The following is a 17868-nucleotide window of genomic DNA, read 5'->3' as shown; positions in this document are numbered from 1 at the left end:
ACTTTTATATAATGATTATAATATGTATAATATTAGTTCCTTCACCTACAAACTTTATAACTTTGAAGTAAAAATAAACCAAATTCTGTAAATATCTTCAACATCGTCATAGGGAATATATTACTAAGAAAATAATTATATTGTATGAATTTTGTATATTTTATATATACATGTCTATACTAATGTGCAAATACCGTAATAAAATTGCATACACAATATAAAATTTATTATTTAACAGGTCCGGGTAAATAAAGTGAACAAATTGTTATTATATATAAATATATATATTTCCATCAAAAGTAACTTATTACAATTAACTTACATCTCTAATTAGATAAAATGTAAAAAATATTATATACATGAGTCTAGTTAATATCTTACATTGTACAATTTAAGGATAATCACAAATTAGCCTTAGCTATAGTGGTAGACGATACCTAAATAGCTATGTGATTATGTGTCATAACTTCTTTCTCGAACCTTCTTCCAACTAATATCCTGAAATAAAACATATAAATAAATAAATGTTTAAGAAATATTATGATTTATAAAATGCAATATTACATACACAGTAGAACGAGCAGCAATTGTATTTGAAATAGTTAATCATCTGACGAATCATCTTGATATTATATACACAGTAGAACGAGCAGCAGTTGTATTTGAAATAGTTAATCATCTGACGAATCATCTTGACTATGTTCGTGTAATACAACATATTCTCTGGTGCTGTATCCAAAACGGATTACATCCCGTTCTAATAATTCGTGATATCTTCTCGGTTCTAATTTTACATTATTTACAAATGTACCATTTGCAGAGTCTAGGTCTATAAGATAAGGGCAAATTCTTTTCCCTTCGCCTCCACCTTCTTTTTGAAAAGGTACTAAACGATATTGTAGAACCGCATGCTGTTTAGAGCATGAAGGATGATCCAAGGGAATATCCGCAATTTTGCGATCTCTGCCCATTAAATAAGCTGAGTGTCTATGAACATACAAGATAGGCAATGCTTTCTCTTCTTTGAACGGATATAACCTCCATCTTCGTTTAGGTTTTCTCGCATCTGCAGGTTCGGAATATTTAATAACCACACCGTTTACAGTGTTTGTATCTTCTGTTAGTTTTCCAGACAATCCGAAATTTGGTTTTTCTTTTTCCTGTTTTGGTTTACGTTTCGCACTAATACTAGGTTTACCCCATTCTGGCGAACGTTCTCTCTTTACTCGTACTTCTTTGTTGTTATTTCTACTCATTGTGAGGATCTTGTTGCGAATTCGATTAAATAGCAACCGGACAAGTCAAATCAATCGGTCGATATCACGTACTTCGAATGATTTAACGCTCAACACGGAGGAGATTTAATAGTTTAACCTAACCTCGATCAAGCGTCAGTGTTATTTAGCACTTTACTTGCATTTGTTGAGACTGAAACACAGCACCCTCACTGTACGGCGGTCTGTTAAAGACTGTCGTAGTACAATGCCGCTTCTCCCCACCAACCGTTGAGTTTCGGCCATCATGCTCTCCCCACCACTCGTTTCGGAACTGCACATCCGGGATTTCCCAGACAGGATAGAACATGTTCGTGCCGTAAACAGAAATATGTTAGTCAAAACAAAATCGCTAATAACAAATAATAACAGCTGTTACACGCGTAATTTTTTTTAATGATAGTTTTATACCCATTTTAAAAACAGTGAGTTTATGGGAATCACGATTGGTTCAGGTGCCTATGGGTTCGCTTTCAAACAGAACGAAACTCGGATCGGGCGCTCTGAAATCCGAGCTTCGGATGCTTCAAAGAAAGCCAGGAGGCAGTAAATGTATTCATAATTTATTTTACATGAACTGTGGCAGAAAGATTTTATTTGATAATGACATTAATTTTAGTTGACCACCAGACTTATTGCTTAGCATCTAAGAATCGAGAATCGCTATAGAGAATTATGTGGTGATTAATCTGCGTTAGTTTTATATTTGTCGTTACAACTAATGTATTTATTTAATGACACGTAAGTACGAGTAAATTTTCACCATTCATTGTACAAATTTCATATTAGCGGTAATATAAAGTATAGTATGGAAACTGATATTCATATTACGTTTAAGGATTTGTTAAGTTTTACATATACATGTAGATCGGTAATAGACTACGTGATTGGCAATCAGGAAGCGATAGAAGAAATAACAGACATGAAGGTATGAAAAAGAATAGAGTCAGGCAACATGCCGTTGGAAATAGAAATAGAGCGGCCAGAGTTACAAAGAGATGAGGAAATAAAAGAAGAAGAGAAGGAGAGAAGGGAATGGACAAAAGAAAGTGTGGGAAGATATTTAGAGGAGTGTAAAGACTGGGCAAGCAGAGGAAGAACAGTAGAGGAAATATGGACAGAAATTAAGAAGAAGATAAACGAGGCAATACCAAAGAAGATAATAAGGATAAGGAAATGGAGCATAGGAGGAAAAGTATGGTACGACAAAGAATGGAAAGAGAGGAAAAGAGAGATAAGAAGGAAAATGACAAAATTTAGGAAAGGAAAATGCAGCAGAGAAGAATTCATAGAGGAGAAGAAGGCATTTAAACAGTGGTGTAAACGAAGAAAGGAGAAGCAGGAAGAGGAAGAAATGAAGAAAATCAACAAGATCAAAACAGAGCAAGAAGCATGGAAATACATAAATAAATATAGAAGAAGCAGAGAAGTTATAGACGAAGATATACGGGAAGAGGAGTGGAAAAATTATTGTATGGAAATGTTAGAGGGGACAGAAAGTAAAGAGGACAGAAGAATAGAAGGACGGAGAGCAGAGAAGGAATCAAAGGAGGAATCAAAGGAGGAGAGAGAAGACAACATAGGGAAGGAAGAGGTGATATTCCAAATAAGAAACTTGAAAGAGAAAAAAGCAACGGGGGAGATGGTTTGGGAAACGAGGTATGGAAGTATGCGCCGAAGGAAGTGGGGGAGGCGTTATGGGAGATGTTAAGGAAAATATGGAATGGAAAGGGGATACCTGAAGACTGGAGAAAAGACATAATATGTCCGATTTACAAGAGGGGAGACAAGGAAGCAGTGAAGAGCTACAGAAGGGTCACGTTAATGGACACGGCATATAAGATTTATGCAGAAATTCTGGACGAGCGGCTGAAGGTGGAGATCGAAGACGAGCTGGGAGAGAGCCAATTCGGATTTAGGAAAGGAAGAGGAGTGATAGACGCAGTGTACGTATTGAACCACATAATAGACAAACAATTGAGCGGAGAAAGAGGGAAGCTATATGTATGCTTCGCGGATTTAAAGGCAGCGTTTGATAGGGTCAATAGGAAGAAGCTGGGGGAGATAATGAGGAGAATGGGGGTTAACGAGAAGTTAACCAGAAGGATAGAGGAGATATACAAGGAGACAAAGAACGTAGTGAGGACCAGGAACCATAACACAAAAGAGTTTTGGACAGTGAGGGGAGTGAGACAAGGGTGTCCGCTGAGCCCGACACTATTTAACATCTATGTGGCACGGCTGGAAGAGGAAATAAGAGAAGGTCAAGTAGGAGGTATAGTGGTAGGAGAGAGAAAGGTATGGTCTCTATCATATGCAGATGACATTGTATTGGTAGCAGACAGAGAAGAGGAGTTAAAGGAAATGATGAAGAGATTTAAAACATTCCTGAAGGAAGTGGAACTGGGATTGAGCAGGAAAAAGACGAAAGTAGTAGTGTTTGAAAAGAGAAGGAACAATAGGAGACAAGGGAAATGGAGATGGGGTGAGCAAGAACTAGAAGAAGTGGACGAAACAAGGTTTTTAAATAAGGTATTTAGGGTACATACTGCAGAAAAATGGAAGTGATGAGAAGCATATTCAAGACAGAAAAAAAAAGGCAATAATTGCAATGAAGAAGACATGGAGCGTAGGAGAAAGGATATTTAAAAGGGACTACAAGAGGAGAATGAGGATGTTTGGAGCACTGGTAGAGAGTGTAGCGCTGTTTGGAACGGAGGTGTGGGGATTGAACGTAGAGGAGAGACTGGACAGAATAAAAAGGAGATACGTGAGATGAATTCTAGGCTTAGACACAACAACGCCGAATTACATTCTGAGAGAGGAGTGCAAGATAGAGGAAATAAGAGAAAAGGCACTGAAAAGAGCAGTAAGGTATGAGGAGAAAGCCTTAGAATCTAAGAAGGAATTAGTAAAGGAGTGTATAAAGGAGAGAGAAAGGAATTGAGAAAAGGGCCAAGAAGGGAAAAGAGCAAGGAAAAAAAAGATGAAGTTAGAGGAGGCGAGAGAGGGAAGGACGCAAGTGGAGGCAGAAGATAGACAAGAAAGGATGACAGCTAACCAAATCATAGAAGAAAGAGAGAAGAGAGAAACAGAGGAGAGGGAGAAAAGGATAAGGAAATCTAAGTGCAACAGATATTACAGAAACATAGCAAAAGAGGGACTACCAAGGTATCTAGAAGGAAAGATGAAATGGAAGGACAGAAGAATGGTAGCAAGATTTAGATGTGGTAACGAAACCAGGGCAAGGGAACACTGGAAAGAGAGGGGAGAAAGAGGATGCAGATTATGCAAAAAAGGAGAGGAGGACTTGAAACACATATTAGAGGAATGTGAGATAACAGTAGGAGCAAGGAACATGGTAGAAACACTAAATGAGACTGGAGAAGGACTGGCAGAACTGAAAGGGATAATAGAGAAGAGAAGAGTAGCAGAAGAGGGGGAGGAACAACAGGAAGAGAGCACAGTAAGGAAGCAAAAGCCAAAGACGGAATGAGCACTTAGTTATAAGCGTTATATAAGAGATGTAAACCAAAAGTCGTCCAAAGCCGCAAGGTATGGACTAAGAATAAATAAAATAAAATGAATAAAATATACATGTAGTGGTTCTTTTTAAAACAGTACAAGAATAAATTTTTGCATATATTTAACTTTATGTGACTGAACTGAGAATTTTTAAAACTTGTATTTTCAAATTTCATTATTAATGATTTAAGAATCAATAAAATTCGAAGAGGTTTGTAAATACTTTAACAATATATAAATTTCCTACTTTTTAAATTTTGCTTATTCTTTCCATGAAAGTATTAAAACGATATTGTAAGTATCCATCCGAGAGAAATAGTAAACGAAACATAGAATAGTAGTGATAAGAGTAAAGTGTGAATATGTACTTTCTAAAACTGACTTTTTATAGTTTAACGCGATAAAAGAATGAATGGTTCGTAAAAAATAGATTGGCAAAAAACCGATAAATTAAAGCAAGTATATTAATAAATAGTACTCAATATTTGGCTATCAAATATAAAAAGAAATAGTCCTATAATTAAAAAATATTTCATAGTCTTCCTATTTAAAAACATACTTTTATATAATGATTATAATATGTATAATATTAGTTCCTTCATCTACAAACTTTATAACTTTGAAGTAAAAATAAACCAAATTCTGTAAATATCTTCAACATCGTCATAGGGAATATATTACTAAGAAAATAATTATATTGTATGAATTTTGTATATTTTATATATACATGTCTATACTAATGTACAAATACCGTAATAAAATTGCATGCACAATATAAAATTTATTATTTAACAGGTCTGGGTAAATAAAGTGAACAAATTGTTATTATATATAAATATATATATTTCCATCAAAAGTAACTTATTACAATTAACTTACATCTCTAATTAGATAAAATGTAAAAAATATTATATACATGAGTCTAGTTAATATCTTACATTGTACAATTTAAGGATAATCACAAATTAGCCTTAGCTATAGTGGTAGACGATACCTAAATAGCTATGTGATTATGTGTCATAACTTCTTTCTCGAACCTTCTTCCAACTAATATCCTGAAATAAAACATATAAATAAATAAATGTTTAAGAAATATTATGATTTATAAAATGCAATATTAAATACACAGTAGAACGAGCAGCAGTTGTATTTGAAATAGTTAATCATCTGACGAATCATCTTGATATTATATACACAGTAGAACGAGCAGCAGTTGTATTTGAAATAGTTAATCATCTGACGAATCATCTTGACTATGTTCGTGTAATACAACATATTCTCTGGTGCTGTATCCAAAACGGATTACATCCCGTTCTAATAATTCGTGATATCTTCTCGGTTCTAATTTTACATTATTTACAAATGTACCATTTGCAGAGTCTAGGTCTATAAGATAAGGGCAAATTCTTTTCCCTTCGCCTCCACCTTCTTTTTGAAAAGGTACTAAACGATATTGTAGAACCGCATGCTGTTTAGAGCATGAAGGATGATCCAAGGGAATATCCGCAATTTTGCGATCTCTGCCCATTAAATAAGCTGAGTGTCTATGAACATACAAGATAGGCAATGCTTTCTCTTCTTTGAACGGATATAACCTCCATCTTCGTTTAGGTTTTCTCGCATCTGCAGGTTCGGAATATTTAATAACCACACCGTTTACAGTGTTTGTATCTTCTGTTAGTTTTCCAGACAATCCGAAATTTGGTTTTTCTTTTTCCTGTTTTGGTTTACGTTTCGCACTAATACTAGGTTTACCCCATTCTGGCGAACGTTCTCTCTTTACTCGTACTTCTTTGTTGTTATTTCTACTCATTGTGAGGATCTTGTTGCGAATTCGATTAAATAGCAACCGGACAAGTCAAATCAATCGGTCGATATCACGTACTTCGAATGATTTAACGCTCAACACGGAGGAGATTTAATAGTTTAACCTAACCTCGATCAAGCGTCAGTGTTATTTAGCACTTTACTTGCATTTGTTGAGACTGAAACACAGCACCCTCACTGTACGGCGGTCTGTTAAAGACTGTCGTAGTACAATGCCGCTTCTCCCCACCAACCGTTGAGTTTCGGCCATCATGCTCTCCCCACCACTCGTTTCGGAACTGCACATCCGGGATTTCCCAGACAGGATAGAACATGTTCGTGCCGTAAACAGAAATATGTTAGTCAAAACAAAATCGCTAATAACAAATAATAACAGCTGTTACACGCGTAATTTTTTTTAATGATAGTTTTATACCCATTTTAAAAACAGTGAGTTTATGGGAATCACGATTGGTTCAGGTGCCTATGGGTTCGCTTTCAAACAGAACGAAACTCGGATCGGGCGCTCTGAAATCCGAGCTTCGGATGCTTCAAAGAAAGCCAGGAGGCAGTAAATGTATTCATAATTTATTTTACATGAACTGTGGCAGAAAGATTTTATTTGATAATGACATTAATTTTAGTTGACTATCGGACATGTTGCTTAGTATCTTAGAATCGAGAATAGTTAGAGAGAATTATGTGGTGATTAATCTGCGTTAGTTTTATATTTGTCATTACAACTAATGTATTTATTTAATGACACGGAAGTATGAGTAAATGTTCACCATTCATTGTACAAATTTCATATTAGCGGTAATATAAAGTATAGTATGAAAACTGATATTCATATTATGTTTAAGGACTTGTTAAGTTTTACATATACATGTAGTGGTTCTTTTTAAAACAGTACAAGAATAAATTTTTGCATATATTTAACTTTATGTGACTGAACTGAGAATTTTTAAAACTTGTATTTTCAAATTTCATTATTAATGATTTAAGAATCAATAAAATTCGAAGAGGTTTGTAAATACTTTAACAATATATAAATTTCCTACTTTTTAAATTTTGCTTATTCTTTCCATGAAAGTATTAAAACGATATTGTAAGTATCCATCCGAGAGAAATAGTAAACGAAACATAGAATAGTAGTGATAAGAGTAAAGTGTGAATATGTACTTTCTAAAACTGACTTTTTATAGTTTAACGCGATAAAAGAATGAATGGTTCGTAAAAAATAGATTGGCAAAAAACCGATAAATTAAAGCAAGTATATTAATAAATAGTACTCAATATTTGGCTATCAAATATAAAAAGAAATAGTCCTATAATTAAAAAATATTTCATAGTCTTCCTATTTAAAAACATACTTTTATATAATGACTATAATATGTATAATATTAGTTCCTTCACCTACAAACTTTATAACTTTGAAGTAAAAATAAACCAAATTCTGTAAATATCTTCAACATCGTCATAGGGAATATATTACTAAGAAAATAATTATATTGTATGAATTTTGTATATTTTATATATACATGTCTATACTAATGTACAAATACCGTAATAAAATTGCATGCACAATATAAAATTTATTATTTAACAGGTCTGGGTAAATAAAGTGAACAAATTGTTATTATATATAAATATATATATTTCCATCAAAAGTAACTTATTACAATTAACTTACATCTCTAATTAGATAAAATGTAAAAAATATTATATACATGAGTCTAGTTAATATCTTACATTGTACAATTTAAGGATAATCACAAATTAGCCTTAGCTATAGTGGTAGACGATACCTAAATAGCTATGTGATTATGTGTCATAACTTCTTTCTAGAACCTTCTTCCAACTAATATCCTGAAATAAAACATATAAATAAATAAATGTTTAAGAAATATTATGATTTATAAAATGCAATATTACATACACAGTAGAACGAGCAGCGGTTGTATTTGAAATAGTTAATCATCTGACGAATCATCTTGATATTATATACACAGTAGAACGAGCAGCAGTTGTATTTGAAATAGTTAATCATCTGACGAATCATCTTGACTATGTTCGTGTAATACAACATATTCTCTGGTGCTGTATCCAAAACGGATTACATCCCGTTCTAATAATTCGTGATATCTTCTCGGTTCTAATTTTACATTATTTACAAATGTACCATTTGCAGAGTCTAGGTCTATAAGATAAGGGCAAATTCTTTTCCCTTCGCCTCCACCTTCTTTTTGAAAAGGTACTAAACGATATTGTAGAACCGCATGCTGTTTAGAGCATGAAGGATGATCCAAGGGAATATCCGCAATTTTGCGATCTCTGCCCATTAAATAAGCTGAGTGTCTATGAACATACAAGATAGGCAATGCTTTCTCTTCTTTGAACGGATATAACCTCCATCTTCGTTTAGGTTTTCTCGCATCTGCAGGTTCGGAATATTTAATAACCACACCGTTTACAGTGTTTGTATCTTCTGTTAGTTTTCCAGACAATCCGAAATTTGGTTTTTCTTTTTCCTGTTTTGGTTTACGTTTCGCACTAATACTAGGTTTACCCCATTCTGGCGAACGTTCTCTCTTTACTCGTACTTCTTTGTTGTTATTTCTACTCATTGTGAGGATCTTGTTGCGAATTCGATTAAATAGCAACCGGACAAGTCAAATCAATCGGTCGATATCACGTACTTCGAATGATTTAACGCTCAACACGGAGGAGATTTAATAGTTTAACCTAACCTCGATCAAGCGTCAGTGTTATTTAGCACTTTACTTGCATTTGTTGAGACTGAAACACAGCACCCTCACTGTACGGCGGTCTGTTAAAGACTGTCGTAGTACAATGCCGCTTCTCCCCACCAACCGTTGAGTTTCGGCCATCATGCTCTCCCCACCACTCGTTTCGGAACTGCACATCCGGGATTTCCCAGACAGGATAGAACATGTTCGTGCCGTAAACAGAAATATGTTAGTCAAAACAAAATCGCTAATAACAAATAATAACAGCTGTTACACGCGTAATTTTTTTTAATGATAGTTTTATACCCATTTTAAAAACAGTGAGTTTATGGGAATCACGATTGGTTCAGGTGCCTATGGGTTCGCTTTCAAACAGAACGAAACTCGGATCAGGCGCTCTGAAATCCGAGCTTCGGATGCTTCAAAGGAAGCCAGGAGGCAGTAAATGTATGCAAAATTTAATTACTGTGGCTGCAACTATTGGCTGCTGCAGTAAGCACATTTCGTTTATATTTACTACCTCGTCACGTTGGACAAACTATATGTATGTATGTATATTGTATGATTTTTTAGATGTTTGTTTTTATATGCAAATGCTGTTATAGAATCGTATATAACATATAAAATGCATTGTCTAATAAGTTTGGGAGAATAAAGCGTTTGATATAAATGAATAAATTATAATAGGTGTGTATTTCAAGATTGATTTATTACAATCAATTTATATTCCTAATTACATGAAATGTCAAACTTGTACACTAACAATTTTTTCTGTTAAGAACTAAAAAGTATTATCAGAATAAATATTGCACTGTCGTAAATGCTCCAGAAGAACTGAATTTTTTAATCTTTCTTATAACTCAGTTTAAAGATAATTATAAACTAATTTTACAACTTGTCCTAGTAGGTAACGTTACATACTTAAAAGTTGCTTCTTAAATATTTTACAAGTAGAAACTGAAATAGAATATAGAATTAAATAGATTTCTGCAAAAAAATAAAATATTTAAGAAATATTACACAGCATGAAATGCAGTATTACCTATGCAGTAGTAGTAAGAGTAGGTATACTTGTAGTAGTTGAGGGAACATCATCATCAAATGAATCATCTTTACTATGTTCATGTAATAAAACATATTCTCTAGAGCTGAATCCAAAACGGATTACATCCCTTTTTAATAGTTCATGGTATCTTCTTGGTTCTAATTTTACATTATTTACAAATGTACCATTTGCAGACTCTAGGTCTATAAGATAAGGGCGAATTCTTCTTCCTTCACCTCCACCTTCCTTTTGAAAAGATACTAAACGATATTGTAAAACCGCATGCTGTTTAGAGCATGAAGGATGATCCAAGGGAATATCAGCAACTTTGCGATCTCTGCCCATTAAATAGGCTGACTGTCTGTGGATATACAAAGTAGGTAATGCTTTTTCTCCTTTGAACGGATATAACCTCCATCTTCGTTTAGGTTTTCTCGCATCTGCAGGTTCGGAATATTTAATAACCACACCGTTTACAGTGTTTGTATCTTCTGTCAGTTTTCCAGATAATTCAAAATTTGGCTTATCTTTCTCTTCCAGCTTTGGCTTAGCTTCAGCTTTAACATTAGGTTTGCCCCATTCAGGCGATGGTTGGTTTCTTACTTTTACTTCTTCCAAATTATTCCTTGTTTCTTTGTTGACATTGTCATGTTTCTTATTATATTCAATAGGGCCTCTCTGTCTCCTTGTTTTTTCTTCATAGTCTCTGTATCGTGGACGAGATTCCTCTCTTCTTGGAGGAGATCTCTCATATCTTCTTCTATCATATTGTCTATCCTCTTCTCTCCTCAGGTGATCATGTCGGCTATCCCTATATAACCTATCCCGTTCGCCTTGCGATCTATCATAATGCACATCATTATTTTCTCTTCTTACGTTTCTGCTAAATTTGTGAACGTCCCTACCTTCTCTCTTGTCTCTGTAACTTTTATTCTTGCTGCTCGATTCCTTTTTGCTGGATCGTCTGTCTTGGTTAGGGTGTCTGTGTTTACGTCTTTTCCGTGACTTTTCGTGATGGCTATCGTCACTACTTTCAGAACTACTGCTAGACATTTTTATACTTTTGTCGATATAATTTCTTCAACGAAGTCAGTCTTCTAACATCTTGATACGAAACGATGCGAGGACAAGATAACCTATGCTAGTAACAAAACAGCCTGTTATAAACACTGTGAGTTTTAATACACACATTAATATATTAATATACACATATAGAAAATAATATTTTATGCTTACGTTTCTCAGTTGATATCTAAATGTGTTCTAAATTCTACTTTTTTTTATTAAAAACACCAACCATTCGTTTAATTGCACTATACACACTGCCACCATGCGTACGAAACTTCAAATAATGAAATATACATACATATATATATGTTTGTGTGCATATACGGTTATACGCTAGTTGCACATAGTTTTATAAAGATGAAGATATAGTATGCCATAATGCACTTACATAAATATTTTTATCGTAGACGATTCTATAATCATATTATCAAAAATTTACGTAACATGTTATTACAGATGTACTTAGATTGTTGGGTTTAAATGACTATAACGGTGCTAATATCTTTTTTCTTTCACTCCTAATGGTAGTAGTTGCAATATTACTTTATGTCTATTGCAAAAATATGATAAATTATAATTATTAAAGCATTTGTTGGCATCTTTATAAAAGATGCAATTAATTATATCTTTCGCGTAAATTAGATTTGCAATGGTGGATGTCTTAACTTTGTTAACAACGATGAAATGAAATTGTATACATGGGCGATCTAATTGAAGTTGTTACTAACTTTTAAACGTATTAATTAATTTGAACTGAATCGAGTTAACAACAACTTCGTAATTATCGCTGAGGGTTACGACAAAATTTGAATTTACACGGCGCATGTTCGAACTTACGATATTCGATTAGAAGAGTTTTTTTTATAAGGAAGCGGATGATTTACATGTAAAAAAAATATTGCGTTTATTTTGTATAAAAAAAGTATAAAATCAGTATATACATAATAGTACATAATTAAAATATCTACAAGGATACTTGTATTTTTATGTCCTTTACCTTTTTTAAACCTTGTTCCGGTTTCATTGTAATTTTAAAATACGTGAGATGACAGAGAAGGGTTTGTGTGTTATTTTCGGACTTGGCACGCTAAACCTTCTTTCTTTTCCCATTTATTGCTTAAATTTCTACTATGGTGTGCCATAGTATTCATTCTCGTGGAGTACTTAAAACGATGAAAGAGTTGAATCGGTGAAAGAGTCGGTATTGTCGGAGTTACTTTCAGCAGCATCTACAAACGCTGTAGATAGATCTCCGGCCAGTTTGCTCACAGTTTGCGAGGTCACATCATACATAAAGATTTCCTTCTCGCCTTGATCCGCGCCCTCTGGCCTGCAATATCATCGATGATTATTTGAAAGCCGAAGGAAAGTGAAGTCCGGCGATTTTGATCGTTATTGCTGGGAGAGATGTTCGCGGAAGCGGATCGAATAGAACGTTCATGGAAGATGACGATGGATGACGGAGAATATGGCTCGTTAAAGAATAATTGTATGTGTCGTTTAAAGCTAATGGTCGAGTTAACAAAAGCAAACGAGTATAGGTAAGCGTGATTAGTTATGGCATCGAACTCATGTCTATCACTTACATGGTTACCAATAGAACCACCGACTGTTTCTGCGGCTCCGTTCGGCTTTCCTGCTCCAACCACTTCTTGTAGTTGTCCGCCGTTGGTTTTTTCACCAGTTGTTTCAGAGTATCGCCGGCGAGAAACTTGACCGCTTGCACATCGCTGACCCTTCTGCCTTGCCTCGATTCAATCTCTTTTTCCTCATGAAAGTTATAGTCGACGGGTGCCAATACAACTACGCTAGAGATCTTCCGACCATTAAGTTGCGGCACGTCCGGAATAGGGAAGGAAGCACCACTCACTTTGAGCGGTAGATAACGATTATATTGGGACTCGTCTTTCTCTCCTACGGTTACGGGATTCAACCTGGTAGCATCATCGCGTATGTGTTGATCCGCTAGCGCCTGGCCTTGCTCCGTATTTGGATCGAAGCGTACTACTTTCATCTCCACTCCACCTGGCCGCAAGGTAGCCTGCTCGAACTTAGTCGAGCTATCGGTAGCCGCCTTCTTCGCCGAAACTGGCGAGGAAGTGGAGGAAGAAGAGGAGGTCGAGGAGGAAGCGCTCTCTGCCGTTTGGGGTTTCTTGACGATCGACGGGACCGGTTCGCTGGCAGCTACCGCGGAACCGCCTCCGGCACCGTAGAAATTCGCCAGAGCCTCCGGCGGTAGTTTCTCTATCGGTATGTCGCCGACCTTGTCGTAATCCAGTATTTGTATGTCGGCATTACCCAAAATACCGGAACTCAGCAGCTGTTCCCTGATATCATCCGGTACCTCGTCCGGAAGATTCGCGATATTTTCCCTAATTTTAGCCTCTTTCTTTGGAGAGAAAGTTGTTGTCGTCGTTGGAGCTTCGGTGGTAGTCGTCGTTGTCGTCGTCGTGGTAGTAGTAGTTGTACTTGGAACGAACGGTCTGATGGTTGAGATCGAATTAAATTCTTCAGAGGGACTGACTGGAGTCGCGTAAATCTTTTGCGAAGGACTCGCGCTGTTTCCGGCAAACGATGGACGTCCCCAGATCGAAGATCGTTGTGGAGACGCTGGGAATCTTTGCTGCTGTTGCGCTTGTTGAAGATTTTGAGAGAAAAATCCTTGTTGCTGACTTTGAATAATTTGCTGTTTCGTATTCAGATGCTGCTGTTGATCGCTTATAAATTCGCTCGGTGGATTTCTTAAGATGTCTGGCGACGAACTCGGCGGTTGAGCGGAAACGTATTGATTCTGTGGCGTGTCCGGGAATCCAGTTGGCTGGATTACAGGATTAGGTGGGAAAGGGCCAGGATGAAGTGGATTTTCTCGAATCGCATAGTGTTGCTCGAGCTTCGGAACAGCTTTGAAAATTTCACCTCCTGGTTTTTGAATTTGAGGCAAGATTGGTACTTGCGGTATATTGTGCACCGGTTGCGCTTGATTATATTTCAATTGCGAACGATACTGTTGCTCCTGTAACAATTTCTGTTCTTGTTCTTGTTTCCTTCTGCGTTGTTCCTGCAGCCTTTGTTGCTCCTGTAATCTTTGCTGTTCCTGCAATCTCTGTTGGTCTTGTAATCTCTGTTGTTCCTGTATCCTCTGCTGTTCCTGTATCCTCTGTTGTTCCTGTATCCTCTGCTGCTCCTGTATTCTCTGTTGCTCCTGCAATCTTTGATGATCCTGTTGTCTCTGTTGTTCGTGCTGTCTCTGCTGATCCAGTATCCTCTGTTGTTCCAAGAATCGTTGATGCTCCTGAAGTCTTTGTTGCTCGTGTTGCCTCTGATGTTCGCGATGCTTTAGCAATTCCTGTTGACGACGTTGCTCGTGATACCTTTGTTTTTCTAATTCTTGTTGTTTATACGAGGACAAAGGTGGCTGCTGCGGCTGTTGTTCCACGTTGAAAGGACTGCCCTGGTTCGGTGGTAAAGGTTGATTTTGTACCTGCACGTTTTGATGGGAAACCGACAACGTAGGTGGGAACCCTGGTTGTTGTGGGTGGTTAATGTTGACGCGATGAGATGTACCGAAAGTATTGAACGGCGCTCGTTGTTGTACATCTGGTAGACCTTGAATCGTTATAGGCAATCGTTGAGGTCTTTGCAACGGACTCCTCGCTTGCGGCGGAGACGAGAAGGACGGCTGTTGCTGCAAGAAATTAGGAGGCGGTTGCTGTTGGAGAGGTTGATGGAGTGCCTGCTGTTGTGGAAAAGAGTTGGCGATTCTCTGCTGTGGAAATGGTGGTGGAACTCTCTGATGGACCGGTTGTATCGGTTGATACGGACCATGTTGTCGTTTAGGTGATCCTGGAGGGGTAGAAGTCGGCTTGGCCTGTTGTTGGGTCGGCGGCGCTTCCAAATCGCTACGCTTATGATGATTGTTCGGAGGTACTCGGTCGGTGCCGAAGGTGACGCGAATACCGCTAGAACCAGAATGGTACACTTCACTGTCGGGTCGAATGATAGCTCTCAAAGTCGTAGAAGGTTCTGACGGTGCCGGTGTCGCCGTGTGAACAGGTTCTTCCGGGTAAGGCGCTGGGTTATCTGGCTTGATCTCCTCGTGTTCCTCGACAGGTGTTAGCGCAGGCACGGGTGGATCGTAGACGACTCGAGACTTATCCCCGTAACCTTTCTTTTTCTCGTATTTCACATAAAACACTTGTATAGGCTCTTTCGTAGGTCTTGGTGGTGGAGGAGGTGGTGGGGGTACCGGTGTCGGCAACGTTTCGTTGGATTCCTTGATGATAATTTCGATGATAGGCTCCGGTTCCGTCGGATAATAATTCAACGGACCCTCTTCGTAAAGATCGTCGCTCTTGGAGCTTGCCAAAGGATTGTAGAGCGGATCTCTCTGAGAATATTGAACGATTGGTTCCATTTGGACGGCATAGGGTGGCGGTCTGGCTCCTCTTCTCGGATAGAATGCAACCTGTTGCCTCTTATCGCGGCTTTTCGAGGACTCATCTTTGGCAAAGGTCGCAACGACGAAGAGCGCTATTATCGTGACAATCTGGAAATGCGAATCTCTATCGGAACATGAAAACAAGAGGAACCAAATGGCATGTATCTGCGTACACAGGCAGAACGCATTTGTGGAAACATTGATCGCGCGTGGGTAACCGAGTGACCCGATTAATAAACAAGAAGAAACATCCTGTAAGGCCTTAAAAGGCCAATCGATTGGTATTCTAGCGTCGCCGAATGGACAGTTACTGCTACCCTGATAAGCGATTCCCAGCCGCGATCGTGTTCCCGATATGGCGAGACCGAGTTACAGCACGTATCGGATATAGGATGTTTCTCGAGTTTAAATTGCGCGAATAGAACAGAAATTCTTGTCGCTTGCTTTACATGGCCATAGAGAGAAAGAAGGAGAGAAAATTTAGGTTTTAGATTGAATGGCGTGCGCGTTTCACCTGGAGAATTCGGTGACTCTCCTAAAGCGCGGCGACTTCTTAATATTCTTCGAACAAAAAGAAAACTCGTACTCGACGTACGCGGACGAAATGAATTCATTTACATGGTTTTCATGCTAAGCGCCGACCAAATTGAACGGTATAGTGCGAGCTCGTTAGAACACGTATCTCGTTAGAACTTTTTCGTAGAATTTGAAATTCATAGATTAGCCAAAAAAAGAAAAGAAAAATACGTTACGAGCTATTAATTGAGCATACATAAACGCGTCGCTAATCCGATATACAATACTTTCCCTTGCTAAGTAGCCAAAGGCGATACGCTGACTGATTACAAATGATAGAACCGCGTCGAACGTTTCCCGTAAGTAAGAAACGAGACATGGTTATTACGATGAAAGTACAAGCGGGCGCGTTCTCTGAAATCAGCTATTTAGCCTATTAATACAACACTCTCGGCGGAGAGTTTCACCGGTTCCCGGGAATATTCTCGAGGAGGCACGATCTTTTATATAATTACCAGTTTAAAGAAGCGCATGGTGTGTCCAAATCAGTTACTCGTTCGGCTTCTTTTTTTCTGGATGATCGTGTCACACTTCACCGGTTTCACGTGTTTGACTTTAATGAAGAGCGGCTAACTCGCGATAGGCAACATGATATCCGTAGGACCGGGCATGTACTGAAAGATATTGGATGAAGCTTCGTACGGGAACTGAGGACAGATTGGGCCCAGAGGCCTGTTTCTCCCTACCTGATGCCACCACCACAGAACGCTTCAAGAAGCTCCTCTCTAATATCGAATACGGTGGGGCACCTTTCTCTGACTCTGGTGGCTACATACACTTTGCGCGGCTAGTGTAAAGCAACGTTCCAACCTTTCGCGTGTAGGACATACAGACGCGGTTCAAGACGAAAAAAAGAAAAGAAAAAAAAAAGGAAGGTTCCAGCAAGAGGAGACAACGACGGAGAAGGGAGAAGCGGGCGAAGTCGTTGTCGACTTTCTTTAAATCCGTCTGCCGATCGAAAGGAAAGGAAGATGATTATATTAAACGAGCGTTACTTTTCCGTCGACCTCCAAGGCCTATCGAAACCGAAACCTTCCTTTCCTCTAGGAGAAGGCCGTGTCCGCTACTGGCATGGTGCACACCGAATTATTTGGTGAAAGACTACCGCCTCCGGAGCATGGCAACTTACACGTACACTCACGTTTACATACACTTGTCATTACTTTCGCTAAAAGTTTCAAGCGGTTCCGAGCGAACGATTTCTTACGAACAAATCATTTCCTGCGTCTGTCTAATGACCTCTCTTTCACGGCGATAAGCAAATTCTAGCGATCACTTTTACCATGTACCAACAGCCTTTCTTTGACTTGATAATTTCTTAATTCTACTGTATTGTAACGATGATGATTCGTTGTTACTTTGACATCATTTCACTTTATTTTAATG

General features: G+C 37.7%; 5 protein-coding genes across 9 annotated transcripts; all 5 read right to left on the bottom strand.

Moving 5' to 3' along the window:
• Positions 1-286: 286 nt before the first annotated feature.
• Positions 287-1447, bottom strand: LOC117210937 (smad nuclear-interacting protein 1-like). Of its 2 annotated transcripts, XM_033454407.1 has the most exons (3): positions 692-1447; positions 569-622; positions 287-498 (listed from the first exon to the last, which is right to left on the bottom strand). In XM_033454407.1, the coding sequence occupies exons 1-2, from the start codon at positions 1254-1256 to the stop codon at positions 603-605; spliced, it is 585 nt and encodes a 194-aa protein (XP_033310298.1). In that variant the 5' UTR covers positions 1257-1447; the 3' UTR covers positions 287-498; positions 569-602. The 2 variants fall into 2 exon arrangements, with proteins under 2 accessions (XP_033310298.1, XP_033310297.1); XM_033454406.1 differs by lacking the exon at positions 569-622 and having other exon boundaries at positions 289-498; positions 638-1447.
• Positions 1448-5640: 4193 nt separating this feature from the next.
• LOC117210938 (smad nuclear-interacting protein 1-like) lies at positions 5641-6803 on the bottom strand. 2 transcript variants are annotated; one of them, XM_033454409.1, is made up of 3 exons: positions 6048-6803; positions 5925-5978; positions 5641-5854 (listed from the first exon to the last, which is right to left on the bottom strand). In XM_033454409.1, exons 1-2 carry the CDS (start codon positions 6610-6612, stop codon positions 5959-5961), a joined length of 585 nt encoding a protein of 194 aa, XP_033310300.1. In that variant the 5' UTR covers positions 6613-6803; the 3' UTR covers positions 5641-5854; positions 5925-5958. The 2 variants fall into 2 exon arrangements, with proteins under 2 accessions (XP_033310300.1, XP_033310299.1); XM_033454408.1 differs by lacking the exon at positions 5925-5978 and having other exon boundaries at positions 5643-5854; positions 5994-6803.
• A 1457-nt stretch (positions 6804-8260) lies between these two features.
• LOC117210939 (smad nuclear-interacting protein 1-like) lies at positions 8261-9423 on the bottom strand. 2 transcript variants are annotated; one of them, XM_033454411.1, is made up of 3 exons: positions 8668-9423; positions 8545-8598; positions 8261-8474 (listed from the first exon to the last, which is right to left on the bottom strand). In XM_033454411.1, the coding sequence occupies exons 1-2, from the start codon at positions 9230-9232 to the stop codon at positions 8579-8581; spliced, it is 585 nt and encodes a 194-aa protein (XP_033310302.1). In that variant the 5' UTR covers positions 9233-9423; the 3' UTR covers positions 8261-8474; positions 8545-8578. The 2 variants fall into 2 exon arrangements, with proteins under 2 accessions (XP_033310302.1, XP_033310301.1); XM_033454410.1 differs by lacking the exon at positions 8545-8598 and having other exon boundaries at positions 8262-8474; positions 8614-9423.
• A 602-nt stretch (positions 9424-10025) lies between these two features.
• Positions 10026-11766, bottom strand: LOC117210884 (smad nuclear interacting protein 1-like). 2 transcript variants are annotated; one of them, XM_033454298.1, is made up of 3 exons: positions 11637-11766; positions 10398-11541; positions 10026-10312 (listed from the first exon to the last, which is right to left on the bottom strand). In XM_033454298.1, exon 2 carries the CDS (start codon positions 11451-11453, stop codon positions 10398-10400), a length of 1056 nt encoding a protein of 351 aa, XP_033310189.1. In that variant the 5' UTR covers positions 11454-11541; positions 11637-11766; the 3' UTR covers positions 10026-10312. The 2 variants fall into 2 exon arrangements, with proteins under 2 accessions (XP_033310189.1, XP_033310190.1); XM_033454299.1 differs by having other exon boundaries at positions 10398-11536; positions 11637-11755.
• A 610-nt stretch (positions 11767-12376) lies between these two features.
• LOC117210885 (YLP motif-containing protein 1-like) lies at positions 12377-17460 on the bottom strand. Its single transcript, XM_033454300.1, has 3 exons — positions 16938-17460; positions 13055-16014; positions 12377-12798 (listed from the first exon to the last, which is right to left on the bottom strand). Exons 1-3 carry the CDS (start codon positions 16953-16955, stop codon positions 12633-12635), a joined length of 3144 nt encoding a protein of 1047 aa, XP_033310191.1. The 5' UTR covers positions 16956-17460; the 3' UTR covers positions 12377-12632.
• Positions 17461-17868: the final 408 nt, after the last annotated feature.

Source organism: Bombus bifarius, unplaced genomic scaffold (genome assembly GCF_011952205.1).
Source record: "Bombus bifarius isolate JDL3187 unplaced genomic scaffold, Bbif_JDL3187 scf7180000008213, whole genome shotgun sequence".
Lineage (NCBI taxonomy): Eukaryota > Metazoa > Arthropoda > Insecta > Hymenoptera > Apidae > Bombus > Bombus bifarius.
This window is presented reverse-complemented; position numbering and strand designations above follow the sequence as displayed.

Excerpts from the sequence above, each read along its gene's own strand:
- LOC117210884 (XM_033454298.1), bottom strand. The coding sequence starts at position 11,453 with ATGTCTAGCAGTAGTTCTGAAAGTAGTGACGATAGCCATCACGAAAAG.
- LOC117210885 (XM_033454300.1), bottom strand. Across the intron at positions 12,799-13,054 it reads GTGGTTCTATTGGTAACCAT|GCCAGAGGGCGCGGATCAAG; the intron begins GTAAGTGATAGA and ends ATGATATTGCAG.
- LOC117210938 (XM_033454409.1), bottom strand. The coding sequence starts at position 6,612 with ATGAGTAGAAATAACAACAAAGAAGTACGAGTAAAGAGAGAACGTTCG. Across the intron at positions 5,979-6,047 it reads ATTACACGAACATAGTCAAG|ATGATTCGTCAGATGATTAA; the intron begins ATGATTCGTCAG and ends TATAATATCAAG.
- LOC117210939 (XM_033454411.1), bottom strand. The coding sequence starts at position 9,232 with ATGAGTAGAAATAACAACAAAGAAGTACGAGTAAAGAGAGAACGTTCG. Across the intron at positions 8,599-8,667 it reads ATTACACGAACATAGTCAAG|ATGATTCGTCAGATGATTAA; the intron begins ATGATTCGTCAG and ends TATAATATCAAG.
- LOC117210937 (XM_033454407.1), bottom strand. The coding sequence starts at position 1,256 with ATGAGTAGAAATAACAACAAAGAAGTACGAGTAAAGAGAGAACGTTCG. Across the intron at positions 623-691 it reads ATTACACGAACATAGTCAAG|ATGATTCGTCAGATGATTAA; the intron begins ATGATTCGTCAG and ends TATAATATCAAG.